Here is a 24,139-nt window from a genome sequence, read left to right as displayed (position 1 = left end):
GGGTGCACGTCGCCCGTAGACGGAGCCTGGCGGGGGACCCCTCTCCCCCTGGGCTGGCCGGGGTCTGGGCCTCCCTGAAATGGACGGACTGGTCCTGGGTTGTTCACAGGGCGTGTCTCATGAGGCAACCTCCAACCGGACCAAACTGGGTCCCCCCGTGTCCCCGCTGTCTGTGTCCCTAAGGACCCAGCACAGTGAGCATATGTGTAACTGGAAGGATATGGAAGGATACATGACCCCATCGTGTGCGGCCGACCCAGGCCGGGGGGCCTCACGCAGATCACGCCCAGCACTTTCCAGGATAGCGGGTGCTGTCCTTGCCGACCTCCCACTTGCTCCACACCTCCCCACACACACCCCTCCATCAGCTCCTGGGACCCCAAACACGACCCCGGACTTTAATAACAACATAGCATGTCCCACATTTTCTCCAGGATATCCTGTATGATCTGTGCGCCTCCGTACCTTTTCGCTACTGTTTTGGGGATGGAGTGAAAAGCAAAACAAAACAAATCGACAGGCAAAAAACCCTTCAACTCCCAGCGTAGCCTTGTTTTTTAATCCCCACCCCCTTAAAGAACCCAGAACCGAGTAACAGTGATGAAATATTTTACAGTGACTTAAACAAAAAACGGAGCATGAACCAGCTTTTAAAAAGGCACTTTATTTTAATAAAGAATAAAAGAGATCAATACACGCTTTAAATGGATACAAAAATAAATATTCACTTAGCATATTCAAGATAGACGCTTTCCCATTCATTTGAGTTAGAAACCGAAGGTCGCTGTTCTCTGACGTACTTTCAGAAAACGGGTCTGTTACCCCCAACAATGTGAGGCCGGCTCTGTCCGCCAAAGAGGAAAAGCCGCTCTTGCCGCATTTTGCTGTATTTTCGGGTGAATTCAAACACACCTAGAGGGCCGACGACCATCAAGTCCCGCTACATATGCCACGCCTGTGTCACCTTCGTGGAAGCAGCCACGGGCAAAGTGAACCAGCCTTCCTCGGCTTGGATTTTAAAGCAGCGACTCATGGTTACAAGGGGGCCAGGCTGGCAGTCTCGTCCCCCAGATCCCGGCTCCTCCCACACCTCAAGGTGAAAGCCGACAGGCGAGGTCCCTTCGTGCCCCGTCACTGTCGGTCAGGGCTGGTGGCCACGAGGCTGGGTTAGGAAGGAGAAAGAACGGGGTGACGACTCTTCTCCCCCTCCCACCCCCGCTCCACAGAGAGTTGGGGGGAAAGCCCGCGGACCCTCCCCGACCCTGCCAGGGGTCCACACTGCAGGTGGGACGGGCTCGCCCCGGCCGCCGACTTCCACTGGCAAGCGGCCGGCACCCGGCCACCCTCTGCCAGTCCCAGCACGTCGCACAGGACACACGGAGGGGAGGGGGCACCCCAATCTAGCGAAATACAACTGGCTTTTTTTCCCAGAAAAAACCGTTTAAGTGCTTTTCAATGATGAAAGTGATTTCAGAGCGGTTGTGGAGATGGGGAAGGCTGACGGGAAGGCTGGCCTGCCGCTGCCGTTTTGACACATTGTGGGGCAATAAATGCATCTGATTGGACAGGAAATAGCGTGACGTTCCTCTGGGGCTAAAACTGGGACTCCTCCCCTGGAGTCCCACCACAGGACTCGGCTGAAGAGTAGAATCTGGTGTGGCCCCAGGCCTGGGAGTCCGAGGGATGGGGAAGGCCTTGTCCCTGCCGCCATCCACCCTGTGACCAGGGCAGCGGTAAGAAGCCGACACCTCTCATCCGCGGTCCCCAACCCACCCGAGCCGCGCCCACACACTCACCACCACCGGCTCGTCGATGGGTTGACCGAGTCAAAGGCACAAATCAAAATGCTTCTACAATCTACAATTACTTTTTGAATCTGTGGTTTATATCCTGCTCACCTTATGTGAAAAAAATATATATGTCAAAGCAGTTTACAAGAGGACAAATTGAAAGAATGAGTATTTTTAAAAACAGGTCAAAACCATTTAGAAAGAAGAAAAAGTGAGGGATCTGGGATGATTGAATTACAGCAATGAAAACACACACACACACACACACACACTTAGCTCGAAGCTTCCAGGCAACAAGGGCCCAGAGGAAAAATCTTCATTGTCTGGAGGTGAAAACACACCAGCTCACCTGGTGATGGAAATGCCCTCCTGGCAACAGATCCCAGGAAGGAGGTGCATTCCCGCAACAAGGCAAGAGTTCTGTGTTCACTTGCTAAAGGGGGGGCTGCTATCTAAGTTTTTCTAGACCTTATTAACGTGCTTAAGAGCAGAGACGCTCCACGCGGACTCAAGCATATCAAATCACGAATCTATGGCTCTAACGCAAGGTACAGACAAAAAGCAGACTTGTTCTGACAAGTTGATCTCCTACTCCAATTTTTTTTTTTTTTTTTTCCTGGAAAGCAGCTATTTGCTAGTTAAACTGAATGCCGAGTCTTTGGAAATATCGATTATCCCGAAATGCTGAAAGAATCTAGCAACTGATGATAATTAGGGGAAATGCAGGGAATACATGTTTTAATCACGGGTCGTGTATGTAGTTACAGCATCTGGCTCGTTCGGTGCACTTTCCTACGTTTATACCTGAACAAGAGGCGTGACGCGACTCTGTGTGGAACATCAAGCCCTCACGGGACGCCCTTACTGAATTAAGAGCAGATGAAGCCCCGCCCCAGGTCGGAGGGAGCCACATCCTTAAATAATTACGACAGTAATTGTAATAACGAAACGCGAGACGCGGGCAGGACGGGGTGCCCGAGAGAGAGGCTTAAACCGTGATCTGCTGGTTTTCTCTGAAAAAAGGTCTCTGGTGGGAGGCACAGATGTCTGGAAACATCCGGAAGACCTGGTCCGGCTGGGGCTCCTCGGGGGGCGGCACCATGGAGCCGGAACCGCAGCTCTTCCTGGCTTCCTCCACCAGCTGCTGGACGTAGAGCTGCTCGATCTACGGGGACGGGCACAGGTCAGACGTGGAGGCGGGAAGCGCGGTGGCCCCGCCTTTGGCCCTGGCCAGATTCTCGGGTTACCCAGGCCGAAGCTGACATGGAGAACCTCCACATGAGTCCCACACGAATGAGCCCCAAACAGGCGGTGCAAGGAAAGGGCAAGGGGTCTCCCCATAGGGCCCCGACCTGGTAGCCAGTGGCCAGAATTCCACCATTAGGGTTTCATTCCTTTGACTAGATTAAACAAGGGCTTGCAAAGCCCTAATCCGTTCCTCAGACCTTGAGGCAACTGAACCTTGCTAGAAAGGTAGCGTCTTGCTAGAAAGGGGGTTTCGACTTAAAACACAAACAAACAAGAAAGGCAGGGAGAGAACACAAAGACTGTGAGTCCCGGAACGTGGGAAGATGGTTCAGAGCGGCAAGAGTGGCAGATGGCAAGAATCCACCAGCCCCGCGTGGAGGTTCACCGTGCGCCCCGGGCCTGCCTCTGCCCACGGGTGGAGCAGCCCGCTCCCTGTTCTCCAGCCCAAGCGTAAACTGGGTCCCGCCGTGCGGGCCAGGAGATCCGGCCCCGTGGCCAGAAGCCCCACGGCCGCCTGTTCCTACCTGCACGAGAATGAGTTTGGATCGCAAGGGAGTCATATCTGGAAACTCCTCTCCAAAGCACAGCACCACCCTGCTGTCGGGAAGCCGACTCTGGTTGTTGTAGAACTGTTGGAGCTCTGGGGAGACAGGAGGGGGAGGCGCCCCTGTCGACGCCGCCGGGGCCCCCGCCACGCTCGCTCCCCGGGGGTGCTCCCCGCGGCTGTCACACCTGAGCCCACCTTTCCGGGGCCCCTTCTCCAGGGAAGCCGCCGGGACTGCTCAGGCCGGGCGGCAGGAGAGGCCTGACCCCAGCTCTGGGCCGGCGCGGTCACGGGGAGAGGAGCAGAGAGCTCTGGGGACACAGAGAAGGGAGCGGCCACGGCACTGCAGGTGCTCACTGCAGACACCCTGACCTGGAGGTGACCTGGGAGGAGCACCCGGGGCGGGATCCTAGCCACGTGCCCCACAGAATAAGTCACGACAGCTACCGCCAGCGTCAGTGCCGTCGGCGGACTCAGCGCGCCTCGGAACGTGCACATCAAGCCCCGGGGGGCCTTGCCGAGATGCAGGTCTGACCCCGCAGGCCTCGGTGGGGGGCGGCGGAGACCCCGCACTTCTGACCGGCCCCCGGGTTACGGGGACACTCGGCGATGCACCTGCGAGCTACCGGGTCCCTTCATCCCCCCGAGGGCCACACGGGAAAGCTGTGGTCTCCGCACGCCCATTCCACACACGGGGCAGTCAAGGCGCGGAGCGGTTCCCCCCCAGGGTCGCTGAGCAAGAGAGCGCAGAGCAGGACCCCCCCCCCACCACCGGGGTCCCCAGCTGGGGGGGGGGGGGGCGGCCCGCGGGAGGGAGGCGAGGTCTCTGGGAGCCGGGGTCCCCAGCTGGGGGGGGGGGGCGGCGGCCCGCGGGAGGGAGGCGAGGTCTCTGGGAGGCGGGGTCCCCAGCTGGGGGGGGGGGGGGGCGGCCCGCGGGAGGGAGGCGAGGTCTCTGGGAGGCGGGGGAGGCCAGCCGGCGGTGGCACCGACCTCGGAAGAACTGGCTGGTGTCGAAGACCTGGACCACCTCGTCCCGCTCCAGCTTGTTGGGCCTGTCCCTGCGCGGGACGGCGTTGCCGCTGCAGAACACGCGGCCCTGGCACCGGCGCCGGACGAGCACGCCCTGCCGGCTGCTGTGCAGGAGCACGCCCCGCTCCAGGTGCCCGAACAGCTTCCGCGTCACCTGCCTCTGCCGCTCGCTGGGGATGGCGTCGGCCGGCGGGAAGCACACCAGCTCCAGGCCCTCGGGCCCGAGCAGCCCGGCGCCGGGCGGGCCTGGGGGGCTCAGCGACAGGCGGCAGCCCTCGGGGCGGGTGGTGGTGGTCCGGCCCACCAGCTTGCCCCCGTAGTAGAAGCTGATGACCATCTGGGAGAAGGCTGCGGGGAGGAGGAGGGCGACAGGTCAGCTCCGCTGGGCGGGGCGGGGCGGGGGGGGGGGCTCCCCGGTCCCTTCCGGGCCGGTGCCCAGCGCTCTCCTTCCTCCCAAGCAGGCCGGTTGGCTCCTCGCGTGCGGGGGACCCCTCGGCAGTGCGGGAAGTTCACGCACCCCTTCCGGAAACGGTGTCTTTGTGAGCACGAGGACATACGCAGAATCACTCAGGAAGCAGTGACTCGAAATACGAAACAACTGTTCTCGTGCTCTCCGTTCTCCTGGGGAAGGTCGCAGGGCCGGTACGGTTTGGAAGTCAGTAGAACTGCCCCGTCACACGGCACTCTGGGACCGTCATATGACGTCACAGAATACCCGTAAGCGACACGCCGCGTTATCCGTTACCCGACAGATACACCGTCGCTCGTGCTGTGGAACAACGGGGCCCGTGACCGGATTCACAACGGACAGAAGTGTGAGATTTGAACTCCAGGCCAGGGAGAACAGACATGCCCTCTTTTCCTTGACAAATTCACAGCCCTCTTGGGGTTCCTTGGATTTCAAATCACGAATCCCTCCAAACCCTTCATCTAAGCCTGTTCTTAGAAGAGTCTGAAAATCATTCAAATTAAGTCAACGTTTCTCCAGACGCGCTACACTTAAGGTCAGGGAAGGAGGCAGGGCGGTGACCCAGAGTTAAGTAAGTGAAAAGATCATTCAATCTTCGGGGCGCCCGGGAGGCTCAGTCAGTTAAGTGACCAACTGGCTTAGGTCATGATCTTGCAATTTGTGAGTTCAAGCCTCAAGTGGGGGCTCTGTGCTGACAGCTCAGAGCCTGGAGCCTGCTTTGGATTCTGTGCCTCCCACTCTCTGTGTCCCTCCCCCGTGCGCTCGCTCTCTCTCTCTCTCTCTCTCTCTTCAAATAAATAAAAACTTTTTTTGTAATGACAGAGAAAAAGAGGATGTTACCAGGTGGTACCCAGATACGAAAAACCATCGTGACAATGGGGCTCCAGTAACTGAAATTTGGGAACCTTTAAGCTAAGGCACCAATGAAGACAACAGCTAACTTCTGCGACAGTCCCAGAGAAATCTGCATTTTGATAGTTTTAAACTGTAAGAATTACAGGCACTATCACCAAACTTGGTGAGTTTGGGGCACCTCCTAAGGGTCCCAGATCAGTCCAGGGCTGCCTTCTAGAGCCACACAAACTGTGAGCTGCCCACCCCCATGGCAACCCCTCGAGTTATGCAGTGCACCACCCACACAACAGCCAGGGGCAGCCCTATGGGTGGCCACCTGCCTCACCCAGGTTAATACTGCTGTGTACTTATAATTTCTTGCCCCCCCCCCAACTGGGCTCTGATTAAGAATCATTTGCTCAGTCAAATAATAAGACCCCCTGCGGCTATGGGCACAGGCTCCATCTTCCCCCACATGGGGGTTAAACGGCATTCTAGAACCACTCTGGGTTGGGAGCTTCAGGTGTTACGGTCCAATTCATTTATATGACATGTGGGAAAACTGAGGCCCAGCTGAGGTCACCCAGCTGGCGAGCGGCAGCTGAGGTCACCCAGCTGGTGAGTGACACGTCTCATCCTGTCCAGTTCCCCATCCTGCGCACTGTGCCAGCTCTGGGACATCTGCATCCCTCGATGGCACGCTCCACTTCCTTCGCTCCAGAACATTTCTGAACTTTGTCACAGACGAATGAAACACTACAGACGACTCTGTCACCACTCCGCACCCTCGCCCCGCCACTGCCGAGGCTTTATCTCACACCAGTGCCTCGCGGCCCAAGGGAGCCACAGATGGGTGCTCTGGAGAGGCCCAGACGAGGCCTCCTAGGGACCCCAGTGCCACAGGGCAGCTTAGCTTGGGGCCAGTTCAAGCCGAGAAGGCCTGAGCGACGACCGCTGCCCCCGCAGTGAGCGGCCAGCAGAGACCCACGGAGAAGCCGCCACCAAAGCCCCCAGGTGGCTCTGGCCAGCCCACCTTGACCTGCCCTGCCCCCGCACGGCCACCTGCCCACCGGGGGACAGCCGCCCCACAATGGCAGCAGAGCAACAATGCCAGGAGCACAGACTCCCCGACGACGCGTGAGCCCAGCTGTGACTCTGTGCCTCAGTTTCCCCATCAGCAAAGCAGAGATCGTGGTGGCACCCAGCTCCCCAGGCGGCTGGGGACGAGCAGGAGCTCGTGTGTCGTGCGGTGCTCATGGGCGGCTCCTGAAGAAATCGGGGTAACAGGACCGGAAGCTAGCCGCGTAGACGAGACTCCCGGAGTCATAAGCCCTAATTCCTGGTCGAGGCAGCACACGCCAGGCGCTGTTCTCAGCGCGCTGAACTGAGGGGCACATTTAACGCTCACGATGTGAGCTGGAGGCTACTGATCACTCGATGCCTTTTCCAGGTAAGGAGTCGGGTGTCGACAGGTGAAGGCACTTGCTCTGATGGTGCAACCACGAAGCGGGGAGAGGGGCTCCCCGGCAGGCCGGCCCCGCACCCGCGTCCTGCAGCGCCGAGCCCGCCCCCTCCGTTTCCGGACACGGCCTTGCCCCCCTGCCCCACCACTGCAAACACCGCCAAGCACACCCTCCCCCCCCCCCCCCCCCCCCCCGCCCCGGCAGCCACGGGCGTGTCCGGATCCAGCCCGGTGGGGGGGGGGGGGGGCGTCCACGCAGCTCTGTTGCCCACACTCCACACAGGGAGGTTTCACGTAAAGGTCTGGACTTCTGATCCCTCCGGAAAAGTGGGGACAGCAAGCCTGGCGGGTCTGAGGCCCGCAGGGCACCGTCCAGCGCTGAGCAGCCGAGGGGCAGGACCTGCACTCCGCCGTGGCCTCCGGCGCTCCCTGCCCGCCCTTCCGTGGCCCCGCTCACTCACTACCTCGTCCCCACGGCCCTGAGGACCGGGGACCCTCGCCATCACCTTGTTTCCACAGGGCGGGGCCAGAGAGCCTGTGGCCTGAACAGAGGGACCAAAGTCCGCAACACCTAGAGGGTTTTAGGATTTTCCGTGCACGCGGCACTGCTGTGGGTCTCGCTCCGCCCGCTGTGCGCTGGGACGAGTCCGGAGCCACTCGGCACACTTCCTCCTCACCCGGATGCCTCGGCCCTGCCCCCGGCTCCTCTCCCGCCCCCAGAGAGCACCGGTCAGCAGACGCCCCGGGCCACAGAGCTGACTAGCTCAGAGGCCTGGCCCCGCGAGCCAGGGCGTCCCGGAGCGGTGACAGGAGTGCGACGAACAGGAACGTGGGTTCTCCGCACTTTGCGGGCCTGGGTGAGAACCTGCCTCCGCCACACCCCGAACACTCGTCCCACGAGGCCTGTGGTCCAGACACCTCTCTGAGCCCCGCTTCCTCCTCCGCACCGGAGGGGCCTCTGGGGTCCATCCTGATGGGTCAGGCTGTTCACTTCTCACAGAACTATCAGGGAGGACACGGGCTTTCTCTGCTCCGTCAGTGAGCCAGAATGCAAACTCCAGGGGCCACAGCAGGAGGTCTGAGTCCCCAGCATCAACAGACCAAAACGTGGCACAGAGGCCACCTCTGCCCACGAGGGGCGGGAGCCTGGAGAGGACGGCCAGAGGCCATGTCCTGGCTCTGCAGCCCACGTGCTGTGTGACCCAGAGCCTCTGAGCCTATGCGGCGGGAACGATGTGGCGGGAGGTGTAACGGGACGAGGTCTGACCCTGGCGCCTCGCCAGTATTCAGCGTCAGCCGCCACCATCAACCCCATCACCACCGTCGTCACCACCACCAGCCCCAGCCCCAGCCCCAGCCCCATCGTCGCCATTAATTAGGACCATCGTTATCACGAACTTGAGTGTGGAAGACAGTAGAGGAAATGGGCACTGGGGACGCTTGCTGACCAGTGACGCTCCTACCAGAAAACTAACACTACGTCTAATCCTCACGAGGGTCCGGTGAGGTTCTGCCTGGCGTCACACAAGAGAGGCAGGGCTGGGCCTTGAGTCCGTCTGTCCCCCTGCTCTCTCTCCTGCAGGGTTACGCTGCAAAGAGCTCTCAGGATCCATCTTTCAGCCCGTTCTGAGAAGAGCCTCAAAACGGCCGGCCCCTGACGTGCTCAAAAAGCAAGCAGCGAGAAGGATGAACTGGGGTGCTGCCTTCTGACGTGCGATCGGCTCATCCACGGGCCCCTGCGAGCCCACTCAGCCCTCTGGGCTCTGCCTTCCAGGAGCGCCCGCGTCCCACCGCGCCAGCCCAGCCCCGAGCACCCGTGTACCTGAGTGGTGCGGATCGTAGGCAGTGTAGCCCGTCACGAGCGGCAAGCCTGTGGGAGAAAGAGAAGGCCCAGTTGCGCGTGAGGAACCAACCCCAGCGCCCCCCCCCCCGCAACAGTTCCTTTAAAAGCCACACGGGGTGTGCTCCCAAGGCCCAGAGGCCCTGCCACAGGCTTCCGCTCAATTCAGTGCTTTTCCCTCCCAGTGCCATGACCCGCGTTTCAAAAACACGGAAAATCAGGCCTCAACTCGACCGGCACAGAGGGGGAGGAAACGTCCTCTGTGCTGTGGGGTTTTTGACCAAGTGCCGGGGTGATGCTTTCCTCCCACCCAAGGGCCTGCTCCCGAAATGTCACTGGACGGCGTGCCCACCCTCCAGGCCTGGTCTCCGGAGGGAAACCTGGGGCCTCAGCTCGCTTTCCGGGAGGGATAGCCACCGTGCAGGGAGAGGGGGCTCTCCCGGGGCCCCTGACGCAAAACTGCCACCCACAGCCTGGAGACCTTTGAAGTCAGTTGGGCCAGAGTCACCTCCCAGTCTCCCACAAGGAACAGTCGGGGAAAGAGGTAGAGGGACAAGCAAAGAAATCTGTGCTCGTGGAGGGTCGTTCGAGAAGGAAGCGGGCTGGGGGGGGAGGTGGTATCAGAAGCTAATTAAGTAATTTATCAAATAAGTGATTATTTATTAATCCCAATGAAAATAGGGGTATCATGACCCTATGGGACAGGTCCTGGTGTCTCCATTTCACAGATGAGTAAACCGAGGCGTGAATGAGATCTGCAGGCCCCCGCCCCGCCAGGGGGCTTCAAATCCAGGGCGCCACGCGGGCAACCCTCGCCCGCCTCCTCTCCTGACGCCCTGTGCTCCCCTTGGCTCCGAGGGGGGGGGGGGTCCCTCATGTCCCAAGGGAGTGGCTGGCAGACATCCGTGGCAAGCACGAGTGTAGCCGAGACCCCCAACTCCCCTCTGACCTTGGAGAAGTTTGCACACCCCCTCCCTCCCCTCCGACCCCTCCAGGAGCGCAGGAGACAAGCAGCCCCCTCCTACGGGGAGGGCCCATGTGCCCCCCGAGAGGCAGTGGCGAACGGGGCCACGGGCATCACTGCGGACTCAGTTACCTTCGATAAAATAGGGCTCACAGTAGAACCACCGCCCCACCTGCCCCCAGCTGCCTGAAGGCTGAAAGGAGTCAGTGCCCAGACCACTCGAACGAGCCCCACACGCCGGCCGCACCGGGGGGCCCCTCCTCACCTGCGCTGGGCTGCTGGATCCACCAGTCTGGGAGCAGCTGGCCCCTGCAGGCCTCCGGCGGAGAGGGACTCCTTTTGACTACCCCCATGTAATCGTCCACAGAAGGCTGGAGGAACAGGGTGAGAGAGAACAGCATTGCGGTCGGCGGGCTTCCAAAGTGGGGCTCCGGTGCTCGTAAAGGCAAACGGTTTAGACTTAACCCAAGCCACACTGTCAACCTTTTATCCCAAGACAAAGGGAAAGTTTTACTTCGCCTCTTGAAAGACCTAAGACAAATCCACCAGGCTGAGCGCTCAAACCACGCGCCCGACTTACCAGCCCCTGCGGGACCCCTAATAAGTTTATGGGCGCCAGTTGCAAAACCAAATGGCCACGGGTCGCCCAGCCGCCCGGATGCCCCGGGGAAGCAGACAAGTGCTGGGACGCCGAGGCACAGCGACGCCGGACAAACTCTGCCACGACCGGGCAGGCCCCGAGCACCGTTCCACGCCCACGCTTCCGACCTCTGACCCACTCCTCAACGGATGCGGATAAATCTGGGTAGGCAGCATTTTGAAATCTGCTTTCCTTGGGATCCTGCTGCGCCAACCCAACCTCTCTCAGCTGAGTCAGCAGAAAAGCCTCGTGCAGAAAATGGGATGTTGCTGGAGAGACACGAAGCCCGGAGTCCACTTGGCCTGCTGCCAGAGACCACGCAGAAACCTGACAGCTGCCATCGGCAGAAAACTCAGCAGCCGAGAGGAGGTTGGCACCTCCTGACAGCCAAGCTACTCGTAAAAGTTCTGTTGCTGCCACGACGGTATTAAGGAGAACGTCCACAGCACCCACACCGCCGTGTACGAGGACCCTGCGGGATTATTTCAGCTAGGCGACGCCTGCCTTGTACTGGCCGTAAAAACGGAGTTAAGAAGCAGATGGCAATAGGAAAAGGGTATTTGTAGAGAAAACGCTGGAATCCGAAAACCGTGTGTTTTGCCTCCGGAGACCCCGTTACGCCTTTACTCACAGCCTATTAACTCGGAGTCGATATACAGGCCTAACAAGCTCCAAGGCCCGCCTCTCCAATCCATCAAGACCTAACGCCGCAGATTAGGAAACAGGGAGCCCGCCTGCCCTGAGCGCCCCCCTCGAGCAGCCAAGTGGTCACGACGACCCCAAGCTGCAAGGGAAGTCTCTCTTCCATCGTAGCCTGTCTCAGAAGCCAAGAGGAAGCAGGATGCACTTTTTCTAAGACTGCCAATCGAAATGTTTAAAATGTGGCGAGTTTAGGGACGGGAAGAAACGGCACCCAGCCCCGGCGCTCGGGACGGAGGCGGGGAACGAGGCGACGGGGCGGCCAGACGGCAGAGGCTGGCCTCGCCTTCCATCTCGGGGGAGCAGGTGCCGCTGCCCGACAGAGCCCAGGGCTCTGCAGGCCTGGCCAGGGCAAGAGGGGTGCCGCTCCTCGCGGGGAACCACGCGGCTCCTCCCAGGGCCCCGGCAGTGCCGCGGGCCGGCCACTCACCTCCTTGATGAGCTCGTCGATCTCAGAGCGCGTGCACTCCATCTCCGTGATGTCGCTCACGCAGCCGGGAGTCGCCATGCCTAACTTGCCTGCGGAAAATCGGACAGGCGCGTGACCAATGGCACTGGGGCACTGCAGCCTTCCGCGAGGCCAAAATCAGTGTGTCGTGCTTTTTGGTTTTGTTTTTTTTTTTTAAATGCCGAGTTGAAGGAAATAAAAGTCACTGAGTGTCTTCGCTGGTTTGGAAAAAGGCCCGGAAACTATTTCCCGTGATGCTTCAGTCCTCTGACGGGCAAAGTCAAAGGGAAAAGTCAGTTTCGTGGTTTCTAACACTCAGAGGACAAGGACAGTGGTGCGGCTGGGCCCCGTTTGCCCAGATAGAAAACGAGTTCCCGTCGGACACACTCTACACTGGGCGGTCACCACCTGTCCAGGTTCCATTTGTAAGTCAGGCTTGTCTGAAGACGCTCAAAGATCTCCCGGCAAAATGCGTGTGCAGATTGGAGTCATTTTTTAAAGTTAATTGACAGGAAATGTCTCTGTGGCCTTTCCAAATATACAGCATGCATCTGTGCACACACGGCAGGCCCACACATGGGGGCCCGGCGGGGTGGGGGTGGGGGGCAACAAGCTCCGTCAGGCATGGCTGCAGGCACAGAGCGACGCGACAGCAAGCCCCCCACTTCCTCCCCATCCCCCCACCACAGACCTGCCTTCCGAAGTGATCAGAGGGCCACAGACACTTGACTGACCCATCGCTCTGTCCTGACTGCATCTGGATTCTACTTTGAAAGACTCAAGAACTGGCTAGAAGCTGCTGATGGGGGAAGGAGGGGGTAGCCTGCAAACCACTGAAGGACAGAGCACAGTGGGTCCATTTAGACTTTATGCAAATGCAGCGTCCCTCTGCCCCCTGAGAACCTACTGCTTCTTTAAAACCCGCCCCTGCAGGTGATGCTGGCTGCACCCCGTACAAACAAGCTAGGGTCACCTGCCGGCTCAAGCTCAGCCAATCCCAGGGTGGGGGGGACCAACAGAAACCTCTCCATTCCTTCAAACCACAATTCGATTTGTGACAATGAAAAATTATCCCAAACTTGGAGGTGAGTAAGGCAGAAACGATGCACACTTGGCCTTTCAAAGCCATCCCGGAGGGTTATCTAAGAAGTCTCCCTGTAAAGGCCGTCAGATTCTCTGGGGGGTGGTCAGTTTCTTTGACTTACTGTTGACTATCGATTAGGGCTCTGACTCAGTCAAGTTCGGTGCTAATTTACAGACAATTCAGCTCCAAGTGACCGGCAGCACAGATAACCCCCACACTGGGGTCGGGGGGAACATCCACGGGTTGGGCTCACTGACCATGTGTGACCCATGCTTCCTGTCCTCTGTTCAGTCTTTATCACTATGCTGGCTCCCTCGTAGGTGAGTTAAAGGGCTGAGACCCAGGCTCACTGTCTCTTTGGAAGACTCACAGTTTTAACTGTTTTTGAAATTACATGTCGACCCTCTCAACCCTCCCCCCCCCACCCCCCCACCCCCCCACCCCCCCACCCCCCCAGTGGGAAGGGCTCGAGTTCGGAATTTCTGCACAGCCCTAAGGAGTTTCTGAGGGCTCCACTTATTTGTAGATGCCCCGGGCATTCCTGGACCACTAAAAAGCAGGTAAAGAGAAGAGGGTAAGGCTGCAGGGGTCTAATTGCTACATCCAGCGGCTAATCGACGTGTCAAAAGAACGCTTCAAGCCAGTGACGGTGATTAGCTTTTATCCCACGGGCCGGGCCGACTCTGCTGATTCCCAGCAGCTACACAGGCTGCCACTTTGGAAAGGGTTCGGAGGCCAGACCGAGCTCAGCGCATCCCGGTTGATTAGTGATGTCTGACCAGGGTGCCGAAGCAGGACGACGGGCTGGAAGGCGGGTTTCCGCCATCGCTGCTTTAATCTCCTGGGAAACACTCTCTCGGGATTCTAGCTAGAGCTGGAAGACCTTTCGGGAATCATCACATCCCAGAGCTCCCACATACCGATCGGGATGTAACCGTGTGCTGGGGCGTATCTGGTCTACGGCGGCAAAGCTAACAGCGCCATCGTCCCCAGACGCATTGGTAACTTTACCCTCCATCCTGTCACCCACCCCTTCTTCGACCACCTGACTGGCCCCTGGCCCCCTCTGGGCATTGCTGGAAAACAAAAGGGATGCCTCATCCACACTGTCCAGGATGCTCGCTCCTGTCTAACCCTGTTCGTTACTGAGCCTCGGGGAGGCCCCACAGTGAGCTCCCGGTCTGACAGCCCCAGCCTCCCCACCCCTTCCTCCCACGGAAGCTGCCACTCGGCCAGCGGATGGTGGCCAGGGTCAGGGGAAAGGGCTCTCCACATCTGCTTACGCAAAGGAGTTGACTGGCAGCTGAGCTAAAACCACTCGCCCCGACTTCCCACCCCCGACCCGGGCTCTCTGGCGGGGCCTGCGGGCCGGGCAGCCTCTGCTGGGCTGAAAACCCGTAAGGGATACTTACATTTTTGCTCTTCCTCGGGGACGATGCGGTAAACTTTGTATGGCTCTGAAATGTCCAGCTGGGACCGGTCTGTCACCTCCTCAAAATCTGGGCTCTTGTTCAAAGCACAGCGTAGCCTCGTCTTCCAAGTGGCTGGTTCTGCTTTGTCCCCTTCCTTGAATTTCCCTTTAAACACTGCCCAGGCCTGTAGAAACAGAAAGAAGCACATAAAATACGTGGCCGCCCACCCCCACCGGCCCTGCCCACAGGCATCCACGGCCACGGGCGAGACCAGCACGTTCTCTCGCCAGTCCTGACAGTCACTTTTGGCCACCACCTCTCGTTCGAGGACTTTCGGGACAACTTTCTGTGACAGATGTGAAAAGATCGGGGCCGGGAAGGGGCCCCGGGGGTCACCCAGCCGAGCCAGAATCCGGCCCAGGGCCTTGGCTCCTATACAGCACACATCTTGGATCTGTCTCTGGGCCATTCCTTCCTGGGACCAAAGGGTCTGGAGGAGCCTGAGGTCAGCTACAGCACAAAGAGGAAGTCGCACATGGTTTCACTAGAATGTTCAAAACAAAGAACAATTTGTTGCTTTTTCAAATCAACCCCTGGCTAAAATTTAGCATGAAAAGGGAACATTTGCAAGAAGTCTCAATGTGGTCACCGCTGCCTTGCTACTTTTAATAGAAATTTTGTTTTGCATTTTGGCGTTTATTCTAACCTTCCCCGCCCCACCCCCAGGGCCCTGCTTAAAAGGGCAATGAAATGGGTTCCATCTCTGTCTGCTTCTGACCTCTCCAAACCCCTTAGACTCTGAACAAGGACGAGAAACTCAAAGCTGAAGACCTAAAAGCCACAGTGCAGAATGGGGCAGAACTAAAAGAAAATTCAGACAAACGTGCGAACGGGCACGGTTTGAAGATTTCAAAACTGGAATCCAGACACCCCAATGAGGAGGTCACTGCTACCGGGTGAAGATAACCTCCCCTGTCAGACGAAACCGGATGCAACTTCCAGCCTGGGATAGCACGCCATCTGGGGGGAATCCCCAGTCGCACTCAGGAAAATGCAGTTCCAAAGGTGACCTCCCCAAGGTGACCCAGCCTGGGGTTGAACACCACCGTCCTCACTTCCGCCCCAATTAAACTCCACTACAGCAAGAGTTCTGAAGCTTAATGCCGACACTGGCCCCCTGGGAGGCTCGTGAAATGCAGATGCCTGGGCCCTGCCCCCTGAGATTCTCATTAACTGTGGGTCAGGTCTGAGAATCTGCACCTTTTCCTTTAAAGGTTTATTTATTTATTTTGGCGGGGGGGGGGGGTGGGGGGAGCGCGGAGAGAAGCGAATCCCAAACAGGCTCCGAGGGTCACCTCCTTCTCGGACGCAGACGCAAACTCCCCCCTAGAAATGTGTTCCAAAGTAAATGGTTTTCAGTCCCTTCTGGTCTTTTGCCCAAGGATTTATTTATTTTTTTTTTAATTTTTTTAATGTTTATTTATTTTTGAGACAGGGAGAGACAGCATGAACGGGGGAGGGTCAGAGAGAGAGGGAGACACAGAATCGGAAGCAGGCTCCAGGCTCCGAGCCGTCAGCACAGAGCCCGACGCGGGGCTCGAACTCACGGACCGTGAGATCGTGACCTGAGCCGAAGTCGGAGGCCCAACCGACTGAGCCACCCAGGCGCCCCTAGGATTTATTAACTGCAGCTCAGACCATGCATTGATTTATTTCTTCCAAGGAAGGCCCGTCACGCACCCGCTGAGCAGCAAGTTCACACTTCTATTACGTTAAGTCAGAGCTTCTCCACCTCAGCACTGTTGATATTTGGGGTCGGATCGTACTTTGTGACGGGGGCTGTCCCGTGCGTGGCTGGCTGTCCAAAAGCATCTGTGGCCTCCACCCGCTGGATGCCGGGAGCGCCCCCGCCCCTGTTGTGACAACCCAGTATGTCTCCAGACACTGCCGCACGTCCCCGGGGAGGCAAAATTGCGACACACTCACACTCCCCCACCCCACCCCCCCCTTTGAGAACCACTGGTTAACCCACATTACAAACGGACCCCGAGGAGCACGGGCTTAGAGGCATGCTGGGCCCAGCTGGTTTTTAGCCGGCACTGCACGGCCGACGGTAGTACCTTCCGTCCACGGCTCGCACTCCCCCGAGAAGAAAGCCAGGACATCACAGAACAAAGCGCGGCCCCGCGGTCAGGAAGTGCCCTGGGTCCGTATCAGGTGCCTTGCTTCCAGCCCTGCCCTGAGCCCTTTCGTGGGCTCTCTGCTGGGCTCTAAACCTCCCAGCTTGGCTGGCTGATCTCTCAAGACTCTTCCCGAGCTAACATCTGGCAGAACAGAGCGCTTCTGAGGCCCAGTGACAACAGCCAGCACGGCAGTCAGTGCCCCCCCACCACCACCACATGTGTCCCCCGCCCAGGCACTGCATTCAGCAGCAACCAGCATTGACCACACACGCTTCCTGACCCAATGTTACTGCCCCATCTCATGTCTTAAAAATCAAGCACTATTTTTTTTTTTTTTCCTCGAAGGCCTACTGGGTTTGAAATATCTGTGCTACTAAGTAAGTTCTAACTCACTCAGGCCTGTCACAAGGCTGGTCGAGGAGAGAAACAACCCTCAGTCAACAAGGATTCCACCCACCCCACCGCCCCGGGTTTGTGAAAAGGAGGCAAAATGCTTTTTGAAAAACAAGCATGAGTGGATACGAGGGCCTCGGTGTGCCCAGGGACGGTACCAAATGAGCTCCGTCTTTTTCAATCCCCATCTCTGGCCCTGCCCCACGAGGCCGGCCGCAGAATCATATCTGCAGACGACGAAGAACGCTCTGGTATAAATGCCTTCTTAAGCTCCACTCTATCCTCTTAACTCACGGATTTTTTAAAGGTTTTCTTTGAATGCTTCAAACAAAAGTTTCTCTACGGAACCAGAAGATCCATAAAACGGCTCCATCCAACCGAGGCCCGACTGCGGGCTCTTCCCGTGGGCGTCGCGTGGACGCACCCTCAGAGGACGGGAGCCAGCCAGCATGGCACAGGGCAGAGCCACGTGGCCTCCTCCCCCTGTTTCGCACCCGCGTGCCTCCCTCCCCATGGCCAGCAGCTCTGGGGGCTGCCCGCGCCCCCCTCCCACCCGGCTCCTGCCGAGATTGTGGGCTTCTCTCAGATTGCCACACTGGGCGACTGCGAAATGAACGGAAACACTGGGAATCTTACACAGTTTTCTCAACGCTGTTGAAACGGCCATGAAGGGCATTGCATAAGACATATAAATCTGGGGCTTTATTTCATTGCCCCCAGAGCGTAAGTTGAAACAGGGAGCTGCGTGAAGGGAGAGGCCTGGCAGGCCACCAGGGGCCTCGGCCAGGGCCCCTCCTCTCCTCCCAAAGAGGCTGCCGTGATGGTCACCCTGAAACCGTGTCCTCGGCACCCCACGCGTCTGCTTAAACCTGCTCACTCTGGCCACGGTCGGCAACCTGCCGGCTTCTCAGTGGGGCGGGGGGAACGTGCCCCCCCCCCCCCACCGCCAGGCGGGTCTGGTAATGTCAGGGCGCCTCTGGTCGTCACACTGGGAAGAGGCGTTACTGGCATGTAGTCGGCTGAGGTCAGGGGTGCCGCTGAACGTGCCCCAGTGCCCAGGACGGCCCCCCAAGGAGGAACTAGCTGGCCCCAGATGCCAACAGGGCCAAGGCTGAGGGGCTCTGGCCTGTAGCCAGCTACCATCCAGAACTCTCAGCGGGCCCAGAGAACCTTGGGCACTGTTTAAATGTAGCCAGAGCCATTCCCAAGAGAGGTCCACCATGAGCCCCAAAGGCCAAAGGCACCACCAAGAGTGATAAGGGGGCCATTGCCATTGCCAGGCTCCTGAGCCGGGGTCCTCGAGGGGAAGAAGTCTGCTGGACACTCAGGCTACACGGGGCCCCCTGAAGGCGACTGAGTGCACTTGTGTCCGCCCGCATGTGCCCACTTTTCTGGAAGAGGGCCAGTAGCTGGCAGCGGTTTCCCAAAGAGACCCACGCCCCCGGATGACAGAGGTGACAGAATTGCTCAGATGCGGAGCCCCCCCGCAAAGCCCAGAAGCACCGATTACGCCTCTGAAGCCAGCCGCCACCTGCCTATGCTCCGCTCTGGGGCCAGGGGTGATCTCCGGCCGCTTCTGTTTGGTTGGGCCAGCGGATCAGCCATCCCTGGGGAAGCATCCGGGCGCTGCGCTGGGGTCCCGCAGGCCTGCGCTCCCTCCCTCACCACGGCCCAGGGTCCGGTTCCTCCCTTCCACAACTCAGCCCGCCCTGCTCCTCCCCCATACTCACTCCCATACCCCCACGCCCACAGAACAAGGGAGGGCTCAGGGTCAGCTACCTGCGGTGCATCTGTTTGCAAACACAGAAGCCTGGGCTCACCTTGACCGAGGGATCCAAATCTCCCAGGGAGAACGCAGCAGGGAGCCTGCATTCCTGGAGCCTCAGAGAAACCCACGGGTGACGATGACCCCCAGGGGAATGACAAACACCTCTGCTTATGGGTACGGCTCGGGCTCGCTCGGGGGCAAGGGCTCATGCTTGGGCTGCCAGGCTCCATCACCCAAGAGCCATGAAATCTTGGACAAGTCCCTTCTCTCGGGGCCTCTACAGAGGCAGGAGAGCAGCACAGCCGTGTGTGGAAGGAAAAACAAACACGTGGGCCAGGCCTGGCACGGGGCGAGCTCTCACTGGGCACTGGCGGTAAACAGCGAGCCTCTCCATGCTTGGGTACTTCTTATTCTCAAGGGAAGGAAGACTATTTTAGATATCTGCTGCTGCCTCAGGACACCCTACGTGACCAGGCCCCGGAAGTCACGACAGATGGTGTCTCTCTCATCTGAGCCGACCCTACACTGCCAGGCAGATAACCTTGAAAAATGAAGACTTATGCCCTTCCTAGAATTTTTTTGTGGATTTAGGCGGTAGCGTCTGGGGGTCTCAGGGCCTCGGAGAAGTACTCTCACTCCCGCTTCACTAGTCCTCGTGCAAAATAAATGGTGGTGTAGGTGATAAAGGTGCCCTCAATTTCCTCGGGGGGGAGAATACCAACAACACACAACCTCGAAGGGATTCGATCACACATACCGTAGATGCAAAACCACCCGGTATATATTTCTGAGACACGTTCAGCACTCAATCGATGTGTGTTTTAAGAAAACAGGTGAATTTTCGAGCAAATAAGAGAGATGTCACTCAACCCCTCCACGGGCCTGCAGGGAAGACCGAAACCACTGGTGACGCGGGGAGGGAGCTCGAGTCTGTACCTTGAAAATGGAGGCATCCACTTCCTGATTATAATCTTGTTTGCCAGCGTGTTTCCAAGGGATCCGGAACATGCTCTTCTCATCGTTTTCCCAGATCAGCCCCGGGTACATGTTGCTGTCGATTTGCTCTATCAGCCACTGCCGAAGCCGCCGGCCACCGTTCCGGTCACACATCCTTGGAAAGGAAATCGAACACATTCTGTGATGTTACAAATATCGTCCCGTTAATTGCAGCGTCCCACGTACTGGCACACCAAGAAGCACTGACAGGAAGATCAGAGGGTTGCCACACAGGTGCCCGCCTCGGGGAAACCCACGGACCCGGGACGCCGGGCCACCTGCCGAGGGGAGGCCATGCCTCCCCTGGGCCTCAAACCCCTGAAGGAAAAGTGGAAGCTCCCCGGGAAACCTGCAGCTTCCCAGCAGCCAGACGTCAGCCCCTCCTAGGGTTCTGCCTGGCACTCCTTCCAGCTTTCGCCCCTCGCTCTGGTTTGGGCAGACAGCCCCATCTGAGGACACCTTTCCACTCACAGTACGAGATGGGGAGTAATCACTTTGACACTGTCAGGTCCCTTTAGTGAGCAGCTCGTCCCTCCGAGAGCAAGGTCCATTACTCGATGCCCAGTCTGACCAGGGTTCATGAGTAAATATGACATCTTTGTGTGCCAAGAAAGAAGAGATCCTCAAGGCCATCCCTCTGAGACGGTTCCTTCACAGCTGGGCTAACGATAAGACCAAGAGTCTGGGAATGAGACAGAGCTGGGGGCCCACTTGAGTCCCGCCATCTCCCAGCTGAGTGACCCTGAACCATCATTTAACCTTGGGTGCCAGGCACCCAGGCTGAAGCCCCAGGACAAGTATCAATACTTTGCGCCATTGCGGTGAGGGCTCAGAGGATGTGTATAAAGCACCTGAGGCCACGCCTGGACCTTAGAAGGTTCTCTCTAAATACCGGATGTCATTTCTTCCAACTTTCTTCCTCGGGAAGTCTCACGACCAACGGGGACAAAAGCAAGGAAACCCACTCTGACCACTGGACAGACCAAGTTAGCCGGGCTAGACTCTTCCAGAAGGCACCAGAATTTGGGGATCTCACCAGGGTGCCCAGAGACATCCTTTGGAGGAACATTCTTGCCAGAACAGGCAGCTTTCCCAACAGCCCAGAGAAAAAGAGAGAACAGTCATGCCACATCCACTCATAGCCCACATTTACAAGAACAGGGGTGGAAATCCCCTAGGCGGTTGGACAGACGCCCACCAAAAAAAAAAAAAAAAAAAAAAAAAAAAAAGCATTTCTATTCTTCTGATTAAAATGTGACCTCTTCGGGCAAATCGGTTTGAGACAATCAGTGGAGACAAGACACAATGTCCTCCAGAATACAGTCACATTCAGAGCCATGCTGCTCCATAATGTACGTGACTCGGAAACCAGCCACCCTGCAGGTAGCTGTCGGACCGGAAGGGGGTCCGGGTCCCAGAGAGAAGGTGAGTCCCAAGTGCCAGCTGTAACTTTTCCATGCCCACCTGTGGAGGTAAAAGGAGTGAAGCACGTGGGATAGAAATTGGACTTGGATTTGGAAACTGCAGACCCAGCAAAGGCTTTGCTCCAGCTAGAGAAAGGTGTTTGGGAAAACCACCTGAACGCCTCTGAGGCTCTCCTCATCTGCAAAATGAGTGCCTCTCAAGCATCCCAGAATTCCAAAACAGTCCCTGCGTGTATAAGTAAGAAGGTACAGATTTAGGAGGGACACCTAGTAACAGAAAGAGAACGACACCACCAAGCCCCCCCCGCCCCGCCCCGGAAAAATAACCTCGCAGAGGACTGATTCCTACAGATCCCCCCTGGAGAAAAGACAAGAGACTGTCCCCTCGCTTGAGGAATGAGCTGTGTGCAGGAGGAGGGTGAGGGGCCAGAACACAATAGAAGGGGCAGTGTCTGCGGGTCTGTCAATTCAATGAAATGTGCCCACTCAGGAGTATTTTGTTCACCCTCTTAGTACTAGGTTTATAAACCCCAGTCCGTGTTCCAGGAGCCCCCTGAAATGAAAAACAAGATTTTGTTTGTATGGATGCTTTTCTAGAAAGTGAACCAACACCTTCTTATTGAGATTTCTAATGGATTCACAACTCCCAAAATTGTCAGGAACAACTGCCTTGCTGATTTATAAGAACAGGAAAAGAGAAAAGACAGAGAGGGGCACTAAGAGGAAAAGTGATTACGGGACACGAAAGCGGGACAACACTTTAGAAGCCATGTGAGCAGCTGGTTTGCTCACAGGAGGGAACATGGAGACCCAGAGAGGCACCCTGACCCCCAGGCACCCCGGCCAGCGTCTTATTTCACTGACTCTGCAGAGAAAAACCACGGTTAAGTCACGAGATCTAAGCACATGGACCGCCCTACCTAAACTTTCACTGAGATCACCTCTAAGACCCTAAACAGCAGTAAAAGCCAAGATTCTAGCTCGATGATGACCCACAATGATTTACTGAACGCTAACAAATTAATTCCACCAAATGCCAAGCCAGAAAAAAATGTATAAGTCCAGTCACATGTTTATAACTTCCTCTTCCTTGATTTTTAGGTAATAATTCTCTTTATGGGCCAAGTCCTATCTGGAGCTAATCTGCATCCCAATAAATGAGTCCGGGGGATCAGGCTTCCCAGGCAGGAGATGATAAGACGCTTAGCCCGGGCCCCACCCAACCCAGATTCCAGGATGTGCCCATGAGGCCACAGAGGACTCACCTCCCGCACTCCTCAGGGCCCCTCGGCATTTGCCTGGTGGCCACAAATCCCCATCTCCCCTGACCCCAGACCAAAAGCATCAAAGCCATTTCTTGCTTGGGCCTCAATCTTTCTGAAATGACTGAACCCAATTCTGTTCATGGAGGAACCAGACACAACCCCAAAGGACAGGCTCAGAACCTTCATTTAAGGACCAGCTCCAAATTTAGGTAAAAAAAAAAAAAAAAAAAAAAAGTGTCATATCTCCCCATATGTTGAAGGGTTAGGTTGTTTTTGGGTTTTTTAAAGTTTATGTTTGAGAGAGAGAGAGAGAGAGAGAGAGAGAGAGAGAGAGAGAACCAGCAGGGGAGAGGCAGACACAGAATCCAAAGCAGGCTCCAGGCCCTGAGCTGTCAGCACAGAGCCAGATGCAGGGCTCCAACTCAGGAACCATGAGATCATGACCTGAGCCGAAGTCAGACGCTTAACCGACTGAGCCACCCAGGTGCCCCCAGGGATAGTCTGAAGTTCTGGAAAATTCAGTCTCCAGTCTCCATTCACAACACCCTCCACAACCTTGGGGAAGCAACAGATCTCACCTTAGAAAGTCTCCCCTTGGCCCTGGAGCTTTTATACCAAAATGCTCCCGTTTGCTGTGAGCCCTCCACAGCCTTTCTCGCCAGGGACCACTGGGCCATGACAGGAGCAAAGGGCCGCAAACCCACTCATAAATCCTAACTGTCAGCAGGCAGAAGAAAACCCCAGGGCGCACCCCTCCACAATGCAGGGCACGCAGCCTCGGCGAGTTTCCGGGCAGTTTCTGGGTCGTGACCCTCCAAGCGTTCCTCCAGGCAGCAGGGCTTGGGCGAGACCCAGGGGCAGCTCTTGCAGACAGGCCATTCTAAAGTTTTCCGTGCAAACCAGATTTTAAGAAAAATGGGATTATTTTTTGTCAAGCATCAGCCATTTAGGGAGCGGCCACCCCATGCTCAACGCCTGGACTTTGGGTTTGGGCTCCGGGGGACCAGCAGAGGGGGAGGAGAGACAGAGCCGGGCCGGCCCGCCGCCTGGGCCCGCTCCCGCCCAGCCGCCTACCTGCCGCCGCGCGCGCCCGGCCCTCCGCCCGCCTTCGGCGCCGCCGCCCGCGTTCCCACGCTCGCCGCCGCGCTCCAGGGATGCGGCCTCGGGCTCGGGCGCCCGCGCGAGTGTAGGGACGGGGGGCGGGCCCGGGGCGCCGAGCGACGGCCGCGCAGGCCAATGGGCGCTGCAGGGCCTCCCGGGTGGCCCAATGGGCGCGGACGCGCCGCCAGGACCGCCCAATGGGCGCGGCCCGTCCGGCCCGCCTTCTTCGAAGCGCTCAGCTTTCCGAGAAATCACTTTGCGCAGGGGCGGCCGCTGACGGCCCGGGTGCCCTTCCGGGGTCCCCGCCGGGGGTCCCGGGGGCGGCGCGGGACGGGGGTGTCCGCAGGAATTCCCGAGGGGACTCGGGGGCGTCCACGCGCCCAGGCCGAGGGCAGGGCGGGCGGTGGGTGTCAGATGGCGGAAGTCAAGGCGCTGCCAGGTTCTCAGGGCGATGCTGGGGTCAGACCGCGGAGGTGAGGCCACGTCGGGGCTGGGGCGAGGGTCAGATGGCGGCGTTCAGGACACGGTGGGGCTGGGGCTGGGGCC

At 57.9% G+C, this 24,139-nt stretch overlaps 1 protein-coding gene across 1 annotated transcript; it reads right to left on the bottom strand.

Annotated features, from left to right (window-relative positions):
• Positions 1-644: 644 nt before the first annotated feature.
• IRF8 (interferon regulatory factor 8) lies at positions 645-23,683 on the bottom strand. Its single transcript, XM_058706372.1, has 9 exons — positions 23,567-23,683; positions 19,744-19,918; positions 14,464-14,647; positions 11,950-12,038; positions 10,446-10,551; positions 9,199-9,246; positions 4,573-4,959; positions 3,563-3,678; positions 645-2,955 (listed from the first exon to the last, which is right to left on the bottom strand). The coding sequence occupies exons 2-9, from the start codon at positions 19,915-19,917 to the stop codon at positions 2,779-2,781; spliced, it is 1,281 nt and encodes a 426-aa protein (XP_058562355.1). The 5' UTR covers position 19,918; positions 23,567-23,683; the 3' UTR covers positions 645-2,778.
• Between the last annotated feature and the right edge of the window lie 456 nt (positions 23,684-24,139).

This window comes from Neofelis nebulosa, chromosome 17 (assembly GCF_028018385.1).
Source record: "Neofelis nebulosa isolate mNeoNeb1 chromosome 17, mNeoNeb1.pri, whole genome shotgun sequence".
Classification (NCBI taxonomy): domain Eukaryota; kingdom Metazoa; phylum Chordata; class Mammalia; order Carnivora; family Felidae; genus Neofelis; species Neofelis nebulosa.
This window is presented reverse-complemented; position numbering and strand designations above follow the sequence as displayed.